General features: G+C 50.6%; 2 protein-coding genes and 1 non-coding gene across 3 annotated transcripts; 1 reads left to right on the top strand and 2 right to left on the bottom strand.

Annotated features, from left to right (window-relative positions):
* Positions 1 to 34: 34 nt before the first annotated feature.
* On the bottom strand, positions 35 to 7,286 carry IQCF1 (IQ motif containing F1). The gene is given in 6 exon segments (XM_057486997.1): positions 35 to 186; positions 188 to 240; positions 242 to 574; positions 1,357 to 1,419; positions 1,552 to 1,656; positions 6,806 to 7,286. Coding segments are annotated over 6 exon segments (879 nt in total). The 5' UTR covers positions 7,088 to 7,286; the 3' UTR covers positions 35 to 143.
* Positions 7,287 to 8,837: 1,551 nt separating this feature from the next.
* Positions 8,838 to 8,942, top strand: LOC118908698 (U6 spliceosomal RNA). Its single transcript, XR_005023301.1, has one exon. It is a non-coding gene; the product is annotated as a U6 spliceosomal RNA (small nuclear RNA).
* A 3,016-nt stretch (positions 8,943 to 11,958) lies between these two features.
* RRP9 (ribosomal RNA processing 9, U3 small nucleolar RNA binding protein) lies at positions 11,959 to 18,893 on the bottom strand. The gene is made up of 15 exons (XM_036878026.2): positions 18,738 to 18,893; positions 18,471 to 18,553; positions 15,980 to 16,089; positions 15,683 to 15,750; positions 15,563 to 15,604; positions 15,202 to 15,328; positions 14,502 to 14,626; positions 14,327 to 14,419; positions 13,849 to 13,949; positions 13,632 to 13,766; positions 13,483 to 13,545; positions 13,139 to 13,284; positions 12,987 to 13,066; positions 12,237 to 12,310; positions 11,959 to 12,125 (listed from the first exon to the last, which is right to left on the bottom strand). Exons 1-15 carry the CDS (start codon positions 18,810 to 18,812, stop codon positions 12,032 to 12,034), a joined length of 1,416 nt encoding a protein of 471 aa, XP_036733921.2. The 5' UTR covers positions 18,813 to 18,893; the 3' UTR covers positions 11,959 to 12,031.
* Positions 18,894 to 18,975: the final 82 nt, after the last annotated feature.

The raw sequence follows: 18,975 nt of genomic DNA, 5'->3' as shown, positions 1-18,975 counted from the left end.
CGGACGAAGTTCAGAGTCCATGCCCGAGGATAACCTAGGGCCTCCGACACCCTGCCACGTCCTCAGAGCAAGCAGGGGACGCTCTGCCTCATGACCCTGACCTCCGGGCTTGTCCCTAAGAGAGAGGCTGGGTGAGGACCGCATCACTGCTTTATTGGGAGGGGAATACACTCCCTCACAACGCAGGATCTCCAGCTCGAGATGCAGCTGGTTGGCCATGACTCTGTAGTGGCCCTGGATGAACCCCCTGGGAGGCACAGGAGTGGAACCTCCAGTAGGCCTGGATGACGCGGGCGGCGAGCAGCAAGCGGCAATACCACTGGCGGAGGCGCCACATGCAGACCCAGGCCTGCAGCCTGACCGCTGCCCATTCCTTCCATGTAAAGGTCTCCAGGGCCGTCCGCCATCTTTTCCGGAGCAGCTCCCCCAGCGTCAGCCGCCACCAGCGCTGGATGACGCATGCTCTGAGCGCCGCGTGCAGCAGCGTCCTGCGCACCAGGGTGCCCCGCCACCACGCCCGGATCTTTATAGCTTCTGGATTACTGGGAGGGGAGGTATTTTTGTTTCCTGGGATCTTGCAAGTAAAAACGAGGGACACTGAATGTCCCCCACCACCTCAGCCCCAGGGTGTGCCAAGCTGGGACCCCAATTCCCTATCAAAAGTTAACCTTTGTCGTGAGGGGGGGAGCCTGGTAAACATAGTGTTCTTCATGTAATTGTAGATTAATGATAGTAAAAATAAAAAATAAAAAATAATAAAAAGTTAACCTTTCTCCTGAGCCTCAGGAGCACAGGGCAGGACTCTGGCTGGAACATGAAGCCCTGTCTCTGCCAGTCTCTGGTTAAGGGACATGGCCACATCACAGTGACCTCTGAGTCTCAGAGTCCCCATCTGTAAAATGGGAGCACACCTGCCCTGGCTACAAGTTTCACACGGACCACAGCCAGCCTAGGGCAAGAACACCATGACCCACGAGCCACAGGGTTACTGCGGCCCACCGGGGAGCTTGCCCACCTAACCAAGATCCGTGGCCCTTTCCTGCAGCCCCACGCACCTGCCGGAGAAGTGGCAGCCTTTGATAATCCTGCCCTTCCATCCTTGACTCCAGCTCCAGTCCGCAACCTGCTCTCTCATTGTTTCCCCCACCCCATAAAGTTCCACCCCATCTCTCTCCCCCATCTCCATTTCTGCTGACTTTCACACTGTAAATCTAATTAACAACCAAACACAAACACAGACAGACACACACAAGCACACTTTAAGCCCAGTTTCCCATCCATTGGCCATCGTTTTCCAGAAGCACAGCTGCTCCCCACCCCAGCCCTGCATGATCAGGGGAAGGGGGGATGTCATACTTTCTTGGGTCTCTTATTAGCATCATCCACTCTCTTGGCAGCAACCACAGTCAAATCTTCAGCCTGAAAAAGAATTGCTGAAAGCAGACCAACAGGAATGAGCTGGTTCCTGTCCTCAGCTCTGGATCACACAAGACACAAGCCCCAAGCCTGAGGACACAGGGACCAGCGGCCTCCAAGGCGAGCTCCTCTGACCTCCACCTTCTTGGAGGCCAGTGGCTCTGAGGATAAACTGGTCGGCCCCTCTTTCTGCTGAGGCTCAACTTTAGTGGGTTCATCGGGTTTTTCAAGCTGGTCCTCCTACAGTCAGCAGGGAGGAAAAGGCAGAGTGAAGCCCCTCCTCCCTCCCTCCATTCAGTGTGCCACACATCCCGAGCTTACAGGGCTCCCCAGAATGCACAGATGCCTGGGGACCCCTCATCTCTGTGGGGGTATCCCTAAAACGCCTGGTTTGTCTGTCTCTTCTTCACCATTGGTCCCACATGAATTGGGGGTAGATGGCTCAAATCCCCTCAGGTCTGTGTCCCTCTGGCCACAGCATGGGTAGAAAGAGCAGAGGGGGGCCTATGACACCATGAGGGCAACTGACTCAGGCACCAGGGTGGCTCCCAACAGTGGAGCCCCTCTAAGGAGAAGTCAAAAGTGTCGTTCATTCTGTCCTGCTGGAAATGGCCAAAGCCCGGCTATAAACGCAAGACACCAGGAACGCTGGACTACTGATGCGTAGAGATAGTCGGCAACTGATAAAGTCGGGTGAGTTCGTGGCTTACAGTCTTCATACTACAGAATACTACATAATGGTTAAAAAATAATGAATTTGATGTATTATGCTGATGAGAAAGTATGTCCAAGATATATGTGTAGGTGAAAACGTTGCAGATTTTTATGATCCCATTTATGTAAGTAAAACCATCAAGATACCTAATTACACATATATGTTGTAAATTCACATGAAGGGGGAAGAAAGGTAAATACACCCAGCTGCTACCAGTGATTACCTTAGAGAGAAGCACTGACCGGCTGACCGCTCCAGACAACGCCCAGGGCACTCCGGAAGGCCCCCAGGACCAGCTGGGGCCGCATCACAGGCTCCAGTGCGATCAAGGGCTCTCCTGTCTTCTTCTGCCCCTGAGGGACTCAAGCCTTCCATCTGATGGATAAGAGGCAACCACTACAGAAGTTCTTAGCTCTGAACCATGCAAAGACACTCGCCGCAAGACCCTAGGTGGGGCCTCACCTCTGCCTGCTCCCGTCCTCTGAAGACCAGCTGGCAGGATGAGGCCCTGGTACCCCTTTCAGAGTCAGAGCCCCAGCAGTCACTGAGGAGTGTGTTTCTCCCACCTTCCAGCACAGTGAGATGAGCCGCATAACCCAGGAGTGGGGAAGGACTGAGAGAACAGCAGAGAGGGTTCAAAATACTAAGGATGCAGAGCCTACCAGCTGCTTGGCAGACTCCATCAGGAAGTCTGCCCACAAGCTACTGAGGATGCCACATCTACCAATCCCCCAAATGCACACAGACAGCCCTAATACACTGTGCCCCTCATACACACACAGCCTTACCTAAAGCTGGCTCCCTGTGGAGGCCCGAGGGTGGCAGGTAGGAGCCTTTGAAGGTGGCTAGTGAGCAGGCCTGAAAGCCTATTGGCTCTGCAGGGTTAGGAGAAAGCACACAGACTCGGGCATCGAGCATTACCCCCTAGGAAAGCAGGCAGGAGGCTGCCCAAATCTGGCCTGGCTTTGCAGGACTGGGAGAACTCATATAATCTTAAGGATTCCCTCCACAAGAGGAAGCAAGAAGGGTGGAGCAGGCATATCCATAGAAAAGCTCTGAGAAAGCCTCAGAATCCCTCACAGGGATGACAGAGACAGCAGCAGGAAGCATATTTAAAGAAATAACAGCCAAGAACATCTAAATCTGGGAAGAGATTTGGACACCCATCAGTTTGTGACATACATAGGTCCCCAGATGCAATCCAAAGAAATGTTATCAAAGACATATTATAAAACTGTCTAAAATCAAAGACAATGAGAATTTTTAAAGCAGTAAGAGAAAAAGAAATATCTCACATGGAAGGAAACGCCAGAATGACTCTCAGGGAATTTCTTAGTAGCAACCCTGCAGGCCATGGGAGAGTGGGATGAACGGTCAACGTGCTGAGAGAAAAAACTGCCAGCCGAAAAGAAAACCGTCCTTTAGCCATGAAGGCAACGTGAAGACTTTCCCACACAAACCTGGGAGAGCTCCTCCCCACTAGACCGGCCTTACAGAAAATGCTGAAACGGAAAGCCAGAATCACCCTGACACCATAGCCAGAGGAGGACGCTACAGGAAAAGAGAACCACAGGCCAGCATCCCTGGAGAACATACAGGCTGATGTCCTCAACAAAACACTAACAAACCAAATTCAACAGCACATTAAAAAGATCATATACAAAACCAGCTGGGATGCATCCCTGGGATGTGAGGAAGGTTTAACATATGTAAATCAATACATGTGATGCACCTGTTAACAGAATGAGGGATAAAAAGCATGTGATCATTTCAATACATACAGAAAAAGCATTTGACAAAATTTTAAATCCTCTCCTGGTAAAAACTCTCAACAAATTTGGTAAAGAAGAAATGTACCTCAACATAATAAAGGCCATATATGACAAGCCCACAGCTAACATCAAAACAGTGACAAGCTGAAAGCTTTTCCTCTAGGATTAGGAACAAGACCGGGTGCTCACGCCCACCACTCCTATTCAATTATAGTAGTGGAGGTTCAAGCCAGATCAAGTAGGTGAGAAAAAGAAATAAAAGGCATCCAAATTGGAAAGGAAGAAATAAAATTATCTCTATTCACAAAAACATGATGCAAATATAAAAAACCCTAGAGACCCCACCAAAAATTATTAGCCCTGATAAGTTAATTCAGTAAAGTTTCAAGATACAAAGTCAATATACTAAAGTCAGTTGTGTTTTTATATAGTAAAAACAAACTATAAGAAAGAAATTAAGAAAATCCCATTTACTAAAACATTAGGGATAAATTTAACCAAGGAGGTGAACAATCTATACACTGAAAACTGTAAGACACTGATGAAAGAAACTGAAGACACAAATAAATGGAAAGATATCCTACGTTCATGATTTAGAAGAGTTAATATTGTTAAAATGCCCATACCACCCAAATCCATCTAAAGATTCAATGCAATCCCAATCAAAGTTCCAAATGCCTTTTTCAGATAAATAGAAAAAAAAAAAATCCTTAAACTCATACGGTACCATGAGGTCTTTTAAAAGACCCCAAATAGCCAAAGCAAATGTGAAAAAGAACAAAGCTGGAAACTCACACACCTTAACTTCAAACTATATTACAAATCTAGACTAATCAAAATGGTATGGTTTCAGTAAAATAAAAATAGACACACAGACCAATGGACAGAATTAAGAGCCCAGAGATAACCCCCCACATACACAGTCATTAATATTTGACAAGGGAGCTGAGAATACGCAACAGAGAAAGGGTGCTCTCCTGGATAAATGGTGCTGGGGAACTGGACAGCTACAAGCAAAAGAGTAAAATTGGACCCCTGACACCACTCACAAAAATAAGCTTGAAATGGATTAAGGCCTTTAAATGCAAGACCTGAAACCTAGACTCCTAGGAAATAATACAGGAAAATGATCCTTGACATTGGTCTTAGCAATGACTTTTTGGATATGACACCAAAAGTACAAATAACCAAAGCAAAAATCAACAAGTAGGACCACATCAAACTAAAAAGCTTCTGCACAGCATAGGAGCCATCAGCAAAATGAAAAGACAGCCTGAGGAATGAGAGAAAACACTTGCAAATTATATATCTAGTAAGGGATTAGCATTAAAATATGTAAGGAACTCATACAACTCAATAGCAAAAATAATAAATAACCTGATTCAAAAACAGGCAGAGGACCTGAATAGACATCTTTCCAGAGAAGACATACAGATGGCCAATAGGGAGATGAAAAGCTGCTCAATACCACTAACCATCAGGGAGATGCAAATTAAAGCCACAGCGAGATACCCCCTCACACCAGGCAGAGTGGCCCCTATCAATAAGATGAGAAATAACAAGCATTGGTGAGGATGTGGAGAACAGGCAGCCACTGTACACTGTCTGTGGGAATGTAAATTGGTGCAGCCACTATGAAAGGCAGTACGGAGATTTCTCAAAAAATAAAAGATGCAACTACCACAGGCTCCAGCAATCCCACATCCAGGTATGTATTCAAAGATGAAATGACTGTCTGAAATCAGAGACACCTACAGCCCCGTGTTCACTGCAGCATTACTCACGTCTGCCAATGTGTGCATCAACAGATGAATGGATAAAAAAGAGGTGATAGGCAGATGGACATACATAAACAAATACTGGAATATTATTCGGTCACGAGAAAGGAAATCCCTCTATTTCCAACAATGTGAGCCTGAAGGACATGATACTAAGTGAAATAAATTAGAGAAAGACAAATACTGTATGGTCTGTCTTATATGTGGAATCTGAAAAAAAAAAAAGTGAACCCTGAGAAGCAGCAGGATGTTGGTTACCAGCGCTAAAGGGAGAGGCTGGTCAAGGGAGACAAGTCTGCCGTCATAAAATGAATACATTCTGGGGATCCACCGGATGGCATAGTGGCTCTAGTTAATAACCGCAGTATAAGCCTTGACAGCGGGCTTCTGTTTTTTTAATGAAAGTGCCTGACTTAAGCTTGAATTAATGAGGCATCCACGTCAACAAAGGCAGCTGGAATAAACACACTGCAGCCAGCCGCAGGACTAGGCTAAGGCCAAGGCCGCCTTCCCGGAGCCCCGTTTCAGGATCTTAGCTGATTACACTATTTGGGCCGTTTGTTTTTTCCTTCATGCACTTCGAAGTTTCACTCTTTGCTTTAAATTCACCAATAAAAAGCCCACCAGACCCTAAGCCCCTACCCTTGACCCAAATAAAGGCAGAACCCCCAGCCTGTTCTCTCTCTCTTCTGTCAGATGGCTTTTATGCCCCAACATGCAGAGTCTGTTTCTGGGCTTGTAAGTAATTTAAACTCTTTTTTCACATCAAAGTCTCCTAATGACCATTGCCGAGGGCATCTTGCAGTCACAGGAGGAACAAGAGTGACTCCAGCTGTAAGAGCTGTTTGCTATGGGAAGCTTTGTGCCCAGGTAAGCGTCCCCAGGCGTCTCCAGCCCAGAGCATTACTACTGATGGACCGAGACCAGCACAAAAGCAGTAATACTGTATGTAGACTGGAAATTTGCTGGAAGAGTAGATACTAAGCATTCTCACCACACACAGGAAAAATGGTTAAGTATGTAAGGTAATGCCTGTGTTAAACACCGTGACGGTGGTCACCATTTCATGAAGTCGACTTTTATCAAATCACATTGTACACTTTAAATGTAAATGTGAATTTTACCTCAATAAAGCTAGAGAGAAAAAACAAGTCTAAATGAACTAAATTCCAGAACAAGCTTGTCCCTTTCGAGTTGCCCAGAGGTTGGTGGCTGCTTCCATGCCCGTGGAGATGTGCCGAGTCTCTAGACACAGGACATGGAGGGGTGAGCCGGCCAGATAGAGGGAAGCTGCCCCCGGAAGAGAGCAGCAGCTCGACTCTCGACGGCTGCGCATGAGCTGTCAGGCTGACCCAGCTCCAGGGGACCCCGCAGGGTGCGCATCCCGCCGTCCACATTCCCTCCATGGAACTGGGTCTGCAGCACAGCACAGAGCCAGAGGCTCAGCTGGACCACAGACAGAAATCTCTAGTCTCACAACGCTAAGACTCCACGGTCCTTGTCAACACAGGGTTCTTATCCCACCCTCAAGACATTTGAAACAGAGGTGGATGGAAACTAAATAAAATGCAACCCAGCCCCACCCCAGCTGAACTCCTGATTTGTGGAAAATGACCTACCTCAATCTCTACTGCTTTTATCCAGTGTTTGGTATACAATTTAAAACATGAGATACTTGAAGTAGGAAAATGTGACCTGCAATCAAAAGGGGGAAAAAAATCAGTAGAAGCAGACCCACAGATGACTCATATGTTGGAATTAGCAGATGAGGACTAGTAAAATAACTAGTATAAAAAATATGGATACAGAATGCAGAGGAAAAGACAGACAAAATAAGTGAAAAGGAGGAGGACTTCAACAGACCAATGGAAACTCTTAGAAAAGAAAGAACAAAAGAAGTAGAAATTCTAAAACTGAAAAATACAATATCCAAAAGAAAGAATTCACTGGCTAGGTTAACAAAAGAAAGGAGTATTAAGCTCAAAGGCAAATCAAAAAATTTATGAACATGATAAATACAAATAAAACCACATGTAAGTCCAACACAGTGAAACTGCTGAAAAAGATAAAAAGAAATCAGAGAAAAAGTTGCATTACATTTCAGGAAAGAAAAATTTTAATGCTAAATGACTTGTCATCAGAGACAAATAGAAGCCGGAAGAAAATGAAGTGACACTGTAAAGTGCTAAAGAAATGGGGAGAAAGTCAACCTAGAGTTCTATACTCAGAGAAAATAACCTTCAAAAATAAAGATATGGAAATAAAACAAAAGGGGTTGATCTCATCACCTCTATTTAACAATGTACTGAGGATCCTAGCCAATGTAATAAGTCAAGGAAGTCAAATTAAAATTTCTAGAATATTTGAAAAGAATTACGTGTTATTCACATACAGCATGCTTATGTACATAAAAACTTTCAAAATAATCCACCCATAAAACTACTAGAATAAGGGAATTTATTAGCAAGCATGCATGATGCCCCTTGTGTATTCTGTACATATGAGAACATACTAAAAACCACTGAATTATACACATTAACTGGGTGAATTGTATGGCATGTGAATTATATCCCAATAAAGCAGTTTAAAAATAAAAAACACCCCCAAAATTGAAAGATACAGGGGCATTATGCAAAAATCAACCATATTGCTAAACATCAATGAACAGTTGGGAAATTCATGATACAGAAATACAAAGCTGAACTAGTTACATTATCTGATTTCAAGACTTTACTGTAACTTTTTTACAGTAATCAAGACAGTGGGTTTTCAGTGCAAGAGACAATAAATCAGTGAAACAGAGAAGCCAGGAATAGACTCACATTTACACAGCCTATTGATTTTTTTTTAATGTACCAAGATAATTCAATGCAGAAAGGAAATGCACTTTTCAATGGGAAAAAAAAAATCTTGACTCCATCTAACATCATAGACTAAAAAAAAAAAAAGAAACAAAAAAGGTTCAAGATGGATCGTGGACCTAAATAAAAACTAAAGCTCCTAGAAGAAAACTCCTGAGAATTATTTTGTGACCTTGGGGTTGGACTTCTTTTACAGGACAGAGAAAGCACTAATAATAAAATATTGATAGACTGGACTTCATCCAAATTAAAACTGTTTGTCAAAAGACAGCATTTTTTAAAGTCACAGACTAGGATGCTTACTTGGGCAACACATGTACTAAAACTGGAACAATTCAGAGATTTAGCACGGCCTCTGCTCAAGAAAGACACACAAAGTGGTGAAGCGTTCCCTACTTTCCAGCACGGCGAGTATAGTTAATACCGCCTTTGCATATTTGAAAGTGCTAAGAGAGTAAATCCTCAAAGTTCTCAGCACACACAAAAAATTGTCACTGTGTGGTGATGGGTGGTAAACTAGACATGGTGATCATTTCATAAGACACAAGTACTGAATTATCCTGTGGTACACCTGAAGCTAAGGTAACGTCTTTCCCAATGACGACGACTGGAAACTCCGCGGAGGCTACCAGGGCACGCAGACGCTGAGAAGCCCAGAGCAGGCGGGTTGGGAAAGTCAAACCTTGAGCAATCATTCCAGTTTCCAGGTCAAAGTCGAGGGCAGCCCCAAACGCAGAACTGTACAAATGTGGACAACAACTAACCCAAGAGAAAGCCCCTCTATTTCACCAGAGGATCAAAAGAAGACACCTCCTTGAGCAAGAGGCTGTGGACAACATTCCTTTCTTCCCTTCTTTTCTGTTTTTCCTTTTTCTCCCAGATCCTGCCCCCACATGAAGGCACACAGCCACACTGCCATTGTCTCTTTGGCTGGAGGAAACATCCAAGATACAATCCAAAATCACTCAGTGTGTAAAGAGCCGGGAAAATCTGATGAATTCTCACGGAAAACGGCCATCAAGTCTTTAAGCAGTTATGATAACCATTATCCATGAGGAAAAGCTGAACTCTTTCTAAATGAATGGAAAGAGGGATTCTCTGAAGAGATTTAGAACTAAAACAAAAAAGGGACTAAATAGAAATTTTATATCTGCAAAATACGATACCTGAAATAAAGAATTCACTGACTCATTAGCAGAATGGAGATGACAGAGATACAGTCAGTGAGCTTGAATACAAAGCCATAGAAATCAGATCATTTGAACCGAGGAGAAAAATTGGAAAAAAAAATAAAAAGAGCCTCAGCAATCTATGGAACCATATCAAACGGTCTAACATTTATGCTATTCAAGTCCCAGAAAAGGAGAAATTGGTGGAAATTTCTCCTGAAAAAAAGGTAAAGGCTAAAAGCTTACAAAATTTAGTGGAAGGCATAAATTTACAGATTCAAGAACTTCAGCAAACACCAAAGAGGATATATTCAATGAACAACAAAAAGCAACCAACCTGATTCACAAAAGGGCAAAGGACTTGAGAAGACATTTCTCCAAAGAAGATACACAAATGGCCAATCAGCCTATGACAAGATGCTCTCAACACCACTAACAATTTAGGAAGTACAAATCAAAATGAGGTAGCACCTCACACCCATTAGGATGGCTACTATCAAAAAATAAAAATAGAAAATGAAAAACAAAACATGTGTTGGCAAGGATGTAGAGAAATTGCAAACCACACTGTTGGTGGGAATGAAAAGACGGTACAATTACTGTGGAATGGAATGGAGGTTCCTCAAAAAATTAATGTCAGAATTACATGATCCCTTAATTCCACTTCTGAGCATATACCCCAAAAAAGACAGCAGCATCCCAAAGAGACATTGGTGCCCCTATGTTCCCAGGAGCATTATTTGCAGTAGCTAAACTTGGAAGCAACCCCATGTTCATTGATGGATGAACAGATATGCAAAATGTGGTGAAAACAAGCAATGGAATATTACTCGGTCAGAACAGGGAAATCCAGACACCTGCTACCTGGATGAACCAGTTGCAAAAAGACAAAAATACTTTGTGGTCCCACTTCTATGAGGTACCTAATGTCAGCAAAAGCAGAGACAGAAAGTGGAATGGCAGTTCCCAGAGGCAGGGCAGAGAGGCTGGGGGTTAAGATGGAGTTCTGCAGGATGAAAAAAGTCCTGGAGCTCCACTGCGCAACAACGTGAATACACTTAACGCTATGGAATTGTATGCTTAAAAATGGTGAGGATGGCATACTTTGTGTTTTACTGAAATTAAAAACAAATAAATAAATAAATAAATAAATAAATAAATAAATAAATAAATAGCCCAAGTACAGCAAGGAAGTCTCAGCTGACCAAGGTTGAGAAAAGAAGCCACAGGAGAAATTTGTTTTGCTTCCAAAGGCATTCAACACTTTTCTCCCTGGGAATGTTCATATATTAAGGTGCATTTCTGTGGTGCTTGCGACATCATTCGGCAGGTATGTGTATGCCATTGCTGAGCTCAAGTTAACACAGACATGAGGAGTGACTGTTACTGTCTGATCCGTAACAGGATTTCAGGGCTCACATCTGAACCCGACCCCTTGGGCCCCAGGAGAATGAAGGCAGGAATGGTCTGCCTGAGTGGCAGGCCTCAAGCACAGGGGCAGGACGGGAGTTCTGGGGCTTCCTCCATGAGACCACCCTGCGCCCCAAGAACCACAGGCTCGGCTGGTGGGCCCAGGGGGTTAGGGGAAAGGTGAGAGCCGATTCCTCAGCATTCCCTTCTCACTTCCTGCCAAGACTTCACTGTCCTCAGCACCTCCTCTCTGGCTCTGCCCCATGGCAGGACAGAATTACTGGTAAAATGAGAACTGAGCACGCCTTTGACACGTTGCCCCAGAAGGGTGGCTCCTGTGATGGCTCACACAGCCTGGCTGTCCTCTGGACCAGGTGGCAGGAGGCCAAAGACTCCCAACTCTGACACTAGTCCCCAGGCAGGAAGCAGTGCCAGGCTCCCCCCCCGCAGGGGGCTGTCCAGACCGGGGCTGCCGGGTGGGGCAGGTCAGCCCGACTGACAGGCTGGCTGTGCGCTTCGGCTCTCAGATCCCACAGCCAGCCTTGACACACATTTGGGTAGCTGCGGCTTCCTAGTGGACGTGAGCAGCTTCTGACCCCAGTCAGCCCAGAGCAGTGAATGGAGAGCTGGCCTAATGAGGTGACAGGATACTCAGAGACCGGAAGCCAGGAGTCAGCTGAGGTCTCCATCTCCAAGTTCCTTGGAAAAGGATAAAATGTCCTCGTGCCAGCTGGGGGGCAGAAGTGAGACCGGGAGAGCCCTGTCCCTCCCCAGCCATGCCAACCCACAGCCCTGCCATCCCTTCCTCCCCTCCCAAGAAGTTGCAGAACACAAGGCCCAAAAGAGGAAGATTTTAATACAAAGAGAGGGGACCTGGCCCGGGAAGACTTAAATAAAGGGGGTGGGAGTATCAGGGGCCGGCAGTGGGGGGCCTGGGGGCCCTGCGGAGTGGGATGACGCAGACCGAGTTCCGAGCTTCTTTGATCCGCCACCACCGGCCAAGCCTGCAGGGGCGGAAGGGGCGGCTGAGGGCCAGCACAGCCCACACCCCCTCCCTACCCAGCGGCCTGACTAGCGCCAGCCTGCCCACCCTCACCCCTCCAGGTGCCCATTACCTGTGCTCCTGTCCCACCCCAGCCACCAGGAAGTTCCCAGAGCTGGAGAACTTGAGGCTGTTGATAAAGCCCACCTGAGAAGAGGGACAGCCGAAAGGCGATGTGAGAACTGCACTCCCAAGCCCCAGCCTCAGGGCTCGGCCCTCCCAGGCCTGGGTAAATCCCCGCTCTGACTCCTGCCACCTGGCCTGCCCTCCACACCTCAGGGCCTCAGCCTCCACCCACATCAGTGAGATGGGGGAAGAGAGCGCCAGCCTTGCAGTGAGTCTGTGCACCGAGTATGTCGGGGGGCCTGGGGCCTGGCTCCTGGCTGTGGGGCCCTGCAGACCCCACAACCACCAGCACTGAGCCAAGCCCTGCACATCACTGGACATCACCGACAATCCCCCGTAGGTCGCACCAAGTCCACACACCCTGGCCTGGTATCACTCTGGCACCTGCCAGGCATGGTGCCATGCCCTCTGTTCCTTTGCCCACGGTGCTCCCTGCCTGTGCCCCTGCACCCAGGCCAGGGCCTAGGATAGGAACGGGGTGAGGAAGGGCAGGAGGAAGAGGAAAGGGGAGGAGAGGGCTCTTGTCAGGCTCTGCGCTTAGGAGCTGGGCTACGAACAAGAGAAGTCACAGCTGGTCCTGTACTGAGTAACCTCTCTTCTGGCAGAAAGAGAAGATATAAGGCTACTTCCAGGGGCCACATGCTCCAGGCGTGCCGAAGGGTGGCAAAGACGGGTTGCACGTTCAAGCCTCACTCACCAGGGGGATGTCGCAGAGAAGGTCAAGCTGCCGGAAGCCCTCCCCACACTGCCAGAGCCGCAGGCAGGAGCTGTGGGAGCCTGGGGGACAGGGAGCGGTGAGCACCCGGCACCTGCCCACCTGCCACCCCCTGCTCTCTGCCGGGCGCCCACCTGTAGCCACAAGGTCCGTGTTGAGCAGGGCTGCCACTGATGTCACCCAGAAGGGCTGCTCCAGGCCCGGCTCCCCCCGCAGCCCGTGCACCTCACGCCGCAGGGCAAGTGGCCGCTTCTTGGAGAGGCCCCACAAGGCCACGGAGCTGTGGACAGGGACGCCGTCAGCGAGGGGCCGGGAGCAGCGCAGAAGGGCCACACCAGCCATGGAATGACGACAAGCTCCCCAAGCTCTCTGCCTGTGTCCTTATCTATGGACAGGGCTTACAATAGCTCGGGCACAGGGGCGGGGCTGTGCAAAGCAGTGCGGGGCCAGGGTGGGAGGCACTGAAGGCAGCGCTCACCCATCGTCTGCGCCGGACACCATGTGCTCCTCGTTGACCAGCTGGATGCTGTCGATGGAGCCCCTGGGGACGGGAGCGGTGAGGGGGCTGCAGCAGTGCGGGGCATGGCCCTCCGCGCCAGCCCCGCCCGGCGCAGCACACCGCCTTACTGGTGGCCGTAGAAAACAAGCTGGGACTCCTCAGGGATCTTCCACACACGCACTGTCCCGTCCCGGCCGCCGGCCGTCACACAGCACTCCCTGCTCAGGGCGTCCAGCGCAGCCACGGCATCCTGGTGCCCAAAGCTGGAGCGGGCAGAGGGAGGATGGCTCACACACGAACCCGTGTACATGCCCCCCCGCCAGCCCAGCCAACCCCCGCACTCACAGTGTCTCCACGTAGGCGTTCTCGGCCACATTCCACACCTTCACGGAGCGGTCATGGGACGTGCTGTACAGCTGGTGGGTGCCCCTGCGGAAGGCCAGCCCCTACAGGTGCACAGAGAGGACTAGGGGAACTGACTGCAGCAGCCTACAAAGGCAGGCCCAGAGGACTTCCTGAAAAGCAAGCCAGGGGCGCAGAGAGCCACGAGGGGGCACCTGTGTGCTCTCTGGAGCCAGTGGCCTGCTCCTCACCCTCCAGCACTTGCAGGCTCCTCAGAGGCTCCCTGCTCCCCAGGCAAGCTCAGCTTCCCTGCCCCCGACCCCATTCGTGCCCCTGGCAGTGTCACTCATGGCACCAAGGCGCAGGCTCCCTGAGGACGGGGACCCTCGGCCTCTTTCACCCCATGCCCCAGAGCCAGCAGTGTGCCTAGCCCACTCAGGTAGTGGACAGACATCCAAGCAAAGCAGGCCCAGCTCCTCACCGACACGGCGTCCCGGTGTCCCGTGAAGGTGTAGAGGTGCCGGCAGCTCTGGGCCTCCCAAATGAGAATCAGCTTACTGCGGTCGCCTGAGGCCTGGGAGCATGAGGACGGTGGCCACGGGCACCCACTGCGTGCCCAGACCTCCTCCCCACCCCCGGGGCCAACCCTGCCTTACAAGGTACTTGCCGTCGGAGGAGACAGCCATGCAAAGGACGTGGCTGCTGTGGCCAGGGGACTGCCCCTCGGGGCCCTTCTTGGCTCGTGGGATTACATGAAGCTTCCGTCCACTCTCCACGCTCCCTGACGCCAGAAGAAGAGAGAGGCTACTGGGGGTGAAGCACGGGACTGGTGGGCAACCCCCTCAAGGGCAGCACGGGCCATACAAAGTCTTGGCCTCAGGTCAGAAGATCTGACTCCACCACTGAGAGCCCCTGGACAAGTCACCTTAGTTTCCTCATCTGTTCAGTGGGGACAAAAATCCCAAAGGGCAGCCATGGAGCCCAGAAGAGAAGAGACAGAAGAGTGCCCTGGGACTGAGAGTGTGAGGCGTGTGAGGTGTGTGAGACGCAGGAGCCCAGCCACCAAAGGTGGGAATGTGGGAGGACCAGGAACGCCGTGCCCGGGCCACCTGCCCACCTGCAGCATCAATCCCACTCAATCAACTCCTGCCTCTGCTCAGCTGTCCCCAGTGACAGTGACAGGAGGTCATGAGACCCCTCCTGGGCAGAAGCTCCCACTGTCACCCAGGAAACACCTCTTTGAGAGCGAACCTGCCTCCCCCCCATCAGGCCTGTTTTCTGGATTACTCCCTCCTTCCCAGCGTAGCCCCCCTGGGTGAGCCCTGGGGGCTGCCGCCCACCCAGGCACTCACTCACACTTAATGATGGTGCAGTCTTTGGCGGCAGAAAAGATGGCCAGGTCGTCGGGGGTGATGACCAAGCACGTGATAGAGAGCTGGTGGCCCCGTAAGACTCGAATGTCGGCCGGGGCTGGGGCCTGGACCTGGGCAGGTAGGGCCAGGGTCACTGTGACGGGGACAGAAAGGCACCCCTACCCACATGTCCAACACCTACCCCCATATACCCACACCATCCTTTCTCACCACCCTGCCCAGGAGGAAAACTGAACCGAGGTCTGCGAGGACCAGACCCTCACATGCCCCGTCTGCCCAAGTGCCTACAGCCAGGTGGGACCCCCATTCCCTCTGATCTTACACCAAAGTGCCGGCCCACTCACCTCCTTTGCCACCGACTTCTGCAGCCTGCCCCGCTGCTCGAGCTGCGTGGGAAGGAGATGGATGAGCTCCCAGGAGCAGGACAAACCCCCAACACCCCCCAACCCTCCCTCCGTACTCACCACATCCTCCTTCAGGCGCCCTGCCACCTGGTCCTCTTCAAATTCCCGAGCCTCAGCCTTCTCCTCCTCTGCATAGGACAGACCAGACCAGGTAGACCCAGGCCGGAGCCCACTTTTCCCTTCCTATCCCACCCAGCCTTTACTTATCAGGTCAGTCTACAGCCCCCCGAAGGTCTGGCCCAGGAGGCCCAGGAGGGCCCCCAACCACCCTCCCACAGGGCAGCCCACTGGGCGGCCAGGCTGCAGCAGGCAGCTTGGGTGCAGGCTCCCCCGCCCCCATCCTGTCCCTGGGCTCACCCTGATGCCGGAGCTGCTCAAGGTAGAGCTTGGCCAGGCGCAGCTTCTTCTCCTGCGCCGTCTCCTCCAGCTCCTCCTCCTCCTCCTCCTCAGTCCTCCTGGGAGCCACGCTGTGGGCAGGGGGTGAGGGGCTCGCCCCGCTCTTCTGGCCTCTGGGCCTGAGGCTCTGCACCACTCCACCCGCCATTCAACGCCCCGTCCCCAGCAGCCCCACGTCCAGTGATCACACATACAGAAACCAGGATGAGACTCACCACGCCACAGGGGCCCCCGTGCTGGACACAAGAGCGAAAACAGACCCCAAATCCAAAGAGATCCCTGTGAGCTCTCTCAACAGGGGGCAGAGAAAACTCCACAGGCTTCCCAGAAAAATCAGGTCGTGCACAAAGGGTTAGGAATCAAAATGGCTTCAGCTGTCTCAACAGCATCGCTGACAGCAAGGACACAAAGGAGCCACACACACAAAATTCTGAAGGTAGATGCAGTGCCAGTTAAACCATTAATGACGAGAAAAGATATCATCAGATGGACAAGGAGCCATAGAACTGTCCTTTCTAATTTCCTTAAAGGTTGGAGGATGTGCTCCCCGAACAAGAGGGTAAGCTAAGAATGAGAAAGGCCTGGGAGACAGGAAACAGGAGCCCCAACACGGAAAGCAGAAAAGCAGATCCCAGAATAAGCACCTCAGACCCATAGGAGCAGCCAGTCCAGATCCAAGGCAAGGCCCCAAGAGGCAGACACACTGGGACAGCCACTGCCCTACCCTCGCTGCTGTGGCAATATCCTCAACCCTGAGGACAGGGCTCCGGGTGGCCTTGGCTTGACCTCATGCTGGTGACGTTCCTGCTTTCCCCTCCATGCCAGTCCCTGGACCAGCTGAGCACACTCCCTTTACTCAAGTGAGTCCTCCTCTGACTTGCTCCTGGGAGCTGGAGGTAGGAGCGGAAAACCCAGGGAAACCCGGTCCCTCGGATCACGTGCCTGGGGATAGCTATCTAGTCCCTGCCCATAGCCCCAACTATTTGCCAGGACTCATTCATAACACTGCCCACGACTTTCCAGAAGGGACCTTGGAAACTCTCAAGAAGACCATTCAGTCCCCAGTGCAGCATGCCTCCAGGGTTGGCGCTGCCCCGGCCTTACACAGCCAGCCTCGGAACTAGTACTCAGCTTGCAAACCCATCCATCCGTCACACAGGAGGCAGAACTCTAAAGAAAACCAAGGTAAGTATCCAAGTATGATTCCACTCCTGTGCCATTATGGAAAAGGCAAAACTCTAGGGGGTGTAATTATCAAGGGCTGAGGGAAGGGGGGAAACCTGACTATAAAGGAGCAGAGGGATTTTGGACAGTGATGAAATGCTTCTGTATCTTCCTAACCATGGTGGTTACACGACTGGTTGCATCTGTCCATATACTCACAGAATTGTTTGCTAAAAAAGGTGACTATTACTCTGCATAAATTATATCTGAATGAGAAAATGAAAAAAAAAAAAAGAAGAAAAATGCGGGAAGAAAACCAAAGAAATGATGGACTCAAGTCAGGAATGGCAGGTCGGGCTTCTAAGTTTCTGCAAACGGTCCAATTCTTCACATATGTGCTGTGTGCACAGAGGCTCAGCAATCCACCACTACTCTCCGTAGTACAAGTACAAGCACATTTCACAAACTCTTCTCTATCTAATAACATGTTTCACAACCCATTTAAAAAATATTTAAAAGTGCTTAGCACAGGACCTGGCACACATACACACCCACAACCCTAGGTGGAACTAAGGACACATACTAGGTCTTTCTCTGAGCAGGCTGAAGCCAACATGTCCTCAATTTTAGAGCAGAATTTCTAAAGCCAACTCTTAAAGAAGGCACCAGAGTTCCCTGATATGACAGCTTCCATTCCACTGGGTCAGGCCTGACACCTTGCGAGCCCTCTCTGAAACCCTGTCACGTCCCCCGCCTGTCGCCTGTCCTCCACAATCTGTACAGTACCTCCAGTGGCCTTCCATCCTCTTCATCTCCCACTCTGGCACACTTAAAGCCCAGACTCTTCTCCTGATCCCTGAATGCCTTCACTACCTCTCCGTAAGGGACTCCTTCTCTCTCCAGGCCCTATATAGATGCCTCCTCCTCTGTTCCCGAAACACAGAGCTGTAAGTTATACATCCCAGTGTTCACCCGCCTGCTCATCTCTGTACTCTCACAGTGAAGCCAGTGCCTGGCGTATGCTGAGAGATGGGGGGAGCGGTAATTGGAAAACCGAATGAAGAGCCAGCCTGCATTTCTGAGCCCCTCTCCCCTTGCCACTCAGTCCAGCCTGTGCTCAGCTCCCTGCCATGCTCCAGGGAGGTCTCACTGGTCTCCCTCTGCAGAGGAAAGATCTGAGAACCAAGGGCAGAGGTTCTGGGCTCCATGCCCAGCTCTGTCCCGACTCAGTCCCATACACCAGGGACCTCAAGGGTTCCCTTTTACTTGGTGGAAAAGAAGGGCTCACCTCTCACTCTCAGAGTCGCTGGGGATCTCTTCATTCATCTTGCCGCCACTCTTGGCCTTGCCCCTGTCCCCGGCAGAGTCGGCCTGGGAATTATAAGACCCTTTCTTTGGTCAGGGCACCCGGCCACACCAGCACTAACCCCTTCTAGGCTCTCGAGGGCCGCGGGGCTGGGAAAGGTGGTGACCCCCGGAACAAGTGCCAGGCCTTCCGGGGTCGACGGTGGTCCCGGTAGCGCGACTGACCCGGCCTTCGGAAACGCCTACTCACTTTTCGCCGCCGCTTGCCGGCCCCAGCCCCCGAAGTCGGCTTTCCCCGCTTCCGAGCCGCCGCTGCGGAGGACATGCTGCCCACCGCACGCTCAGCGAACGCCTGGGGAACTCACGTGGTGGCTAAGGCCCGGCGGCCCAGCCAGGCCTCGAGCCCTGATAGGCGCTCACCACCCGCGGCGGCCCCGCCTGCAACAGCGCCATTGGGTCCTTCTGGCGGCCCTGCCACGCCCCCAAGC

The sequence above is a fragment of the Manis pentadactyla genome, chromosome 1 (genome assembly GCF_030020395.1).
Source record: "Manis pentadactyla isolate mManPen7 chromosome 1, mManPen7.hap1, whole genome shotgun sequence".
NCBI classification, from domain to species: Eukaryota; Metazoa; Chordata; class Mammalia; order Pholidota; family Manidae; genus Manis; species Manis pentadactyla.
Note: the sequence above shows the minus strand (reverse complement) of the source record. Positions and strands in the feature narration are given on the sequence as shown.

What these genes read in the sequence shown, in the direction of transcription:
- RRP9 (XM_036878026.2), bottom strand. Translation starts at nt 18,812, where the DNA reads ATGTCCTCCGCAGCGGCGGCTCGGAAGCGGGGAAAGCCGACTTCGGGG. An exon ending in AGCGACTCTGAGAGTGAGAG is followed by an intron (nt 16,090 to 18,470) that starts GTGAGCCCTTCT and finishes CCCTGCCCACAG; the next exon opens with CGTGGCTCCCAGGAGGACTG. An exon ending in GACACCGGGACGCCGTGTCG is followed by an intron (nt 13,950 to 14,326) that starts GTGAGGAGCTGG and finishes GTGCACCTGTAG; the next exon opens with GGGCTGGCCTTCCGCAGGGG.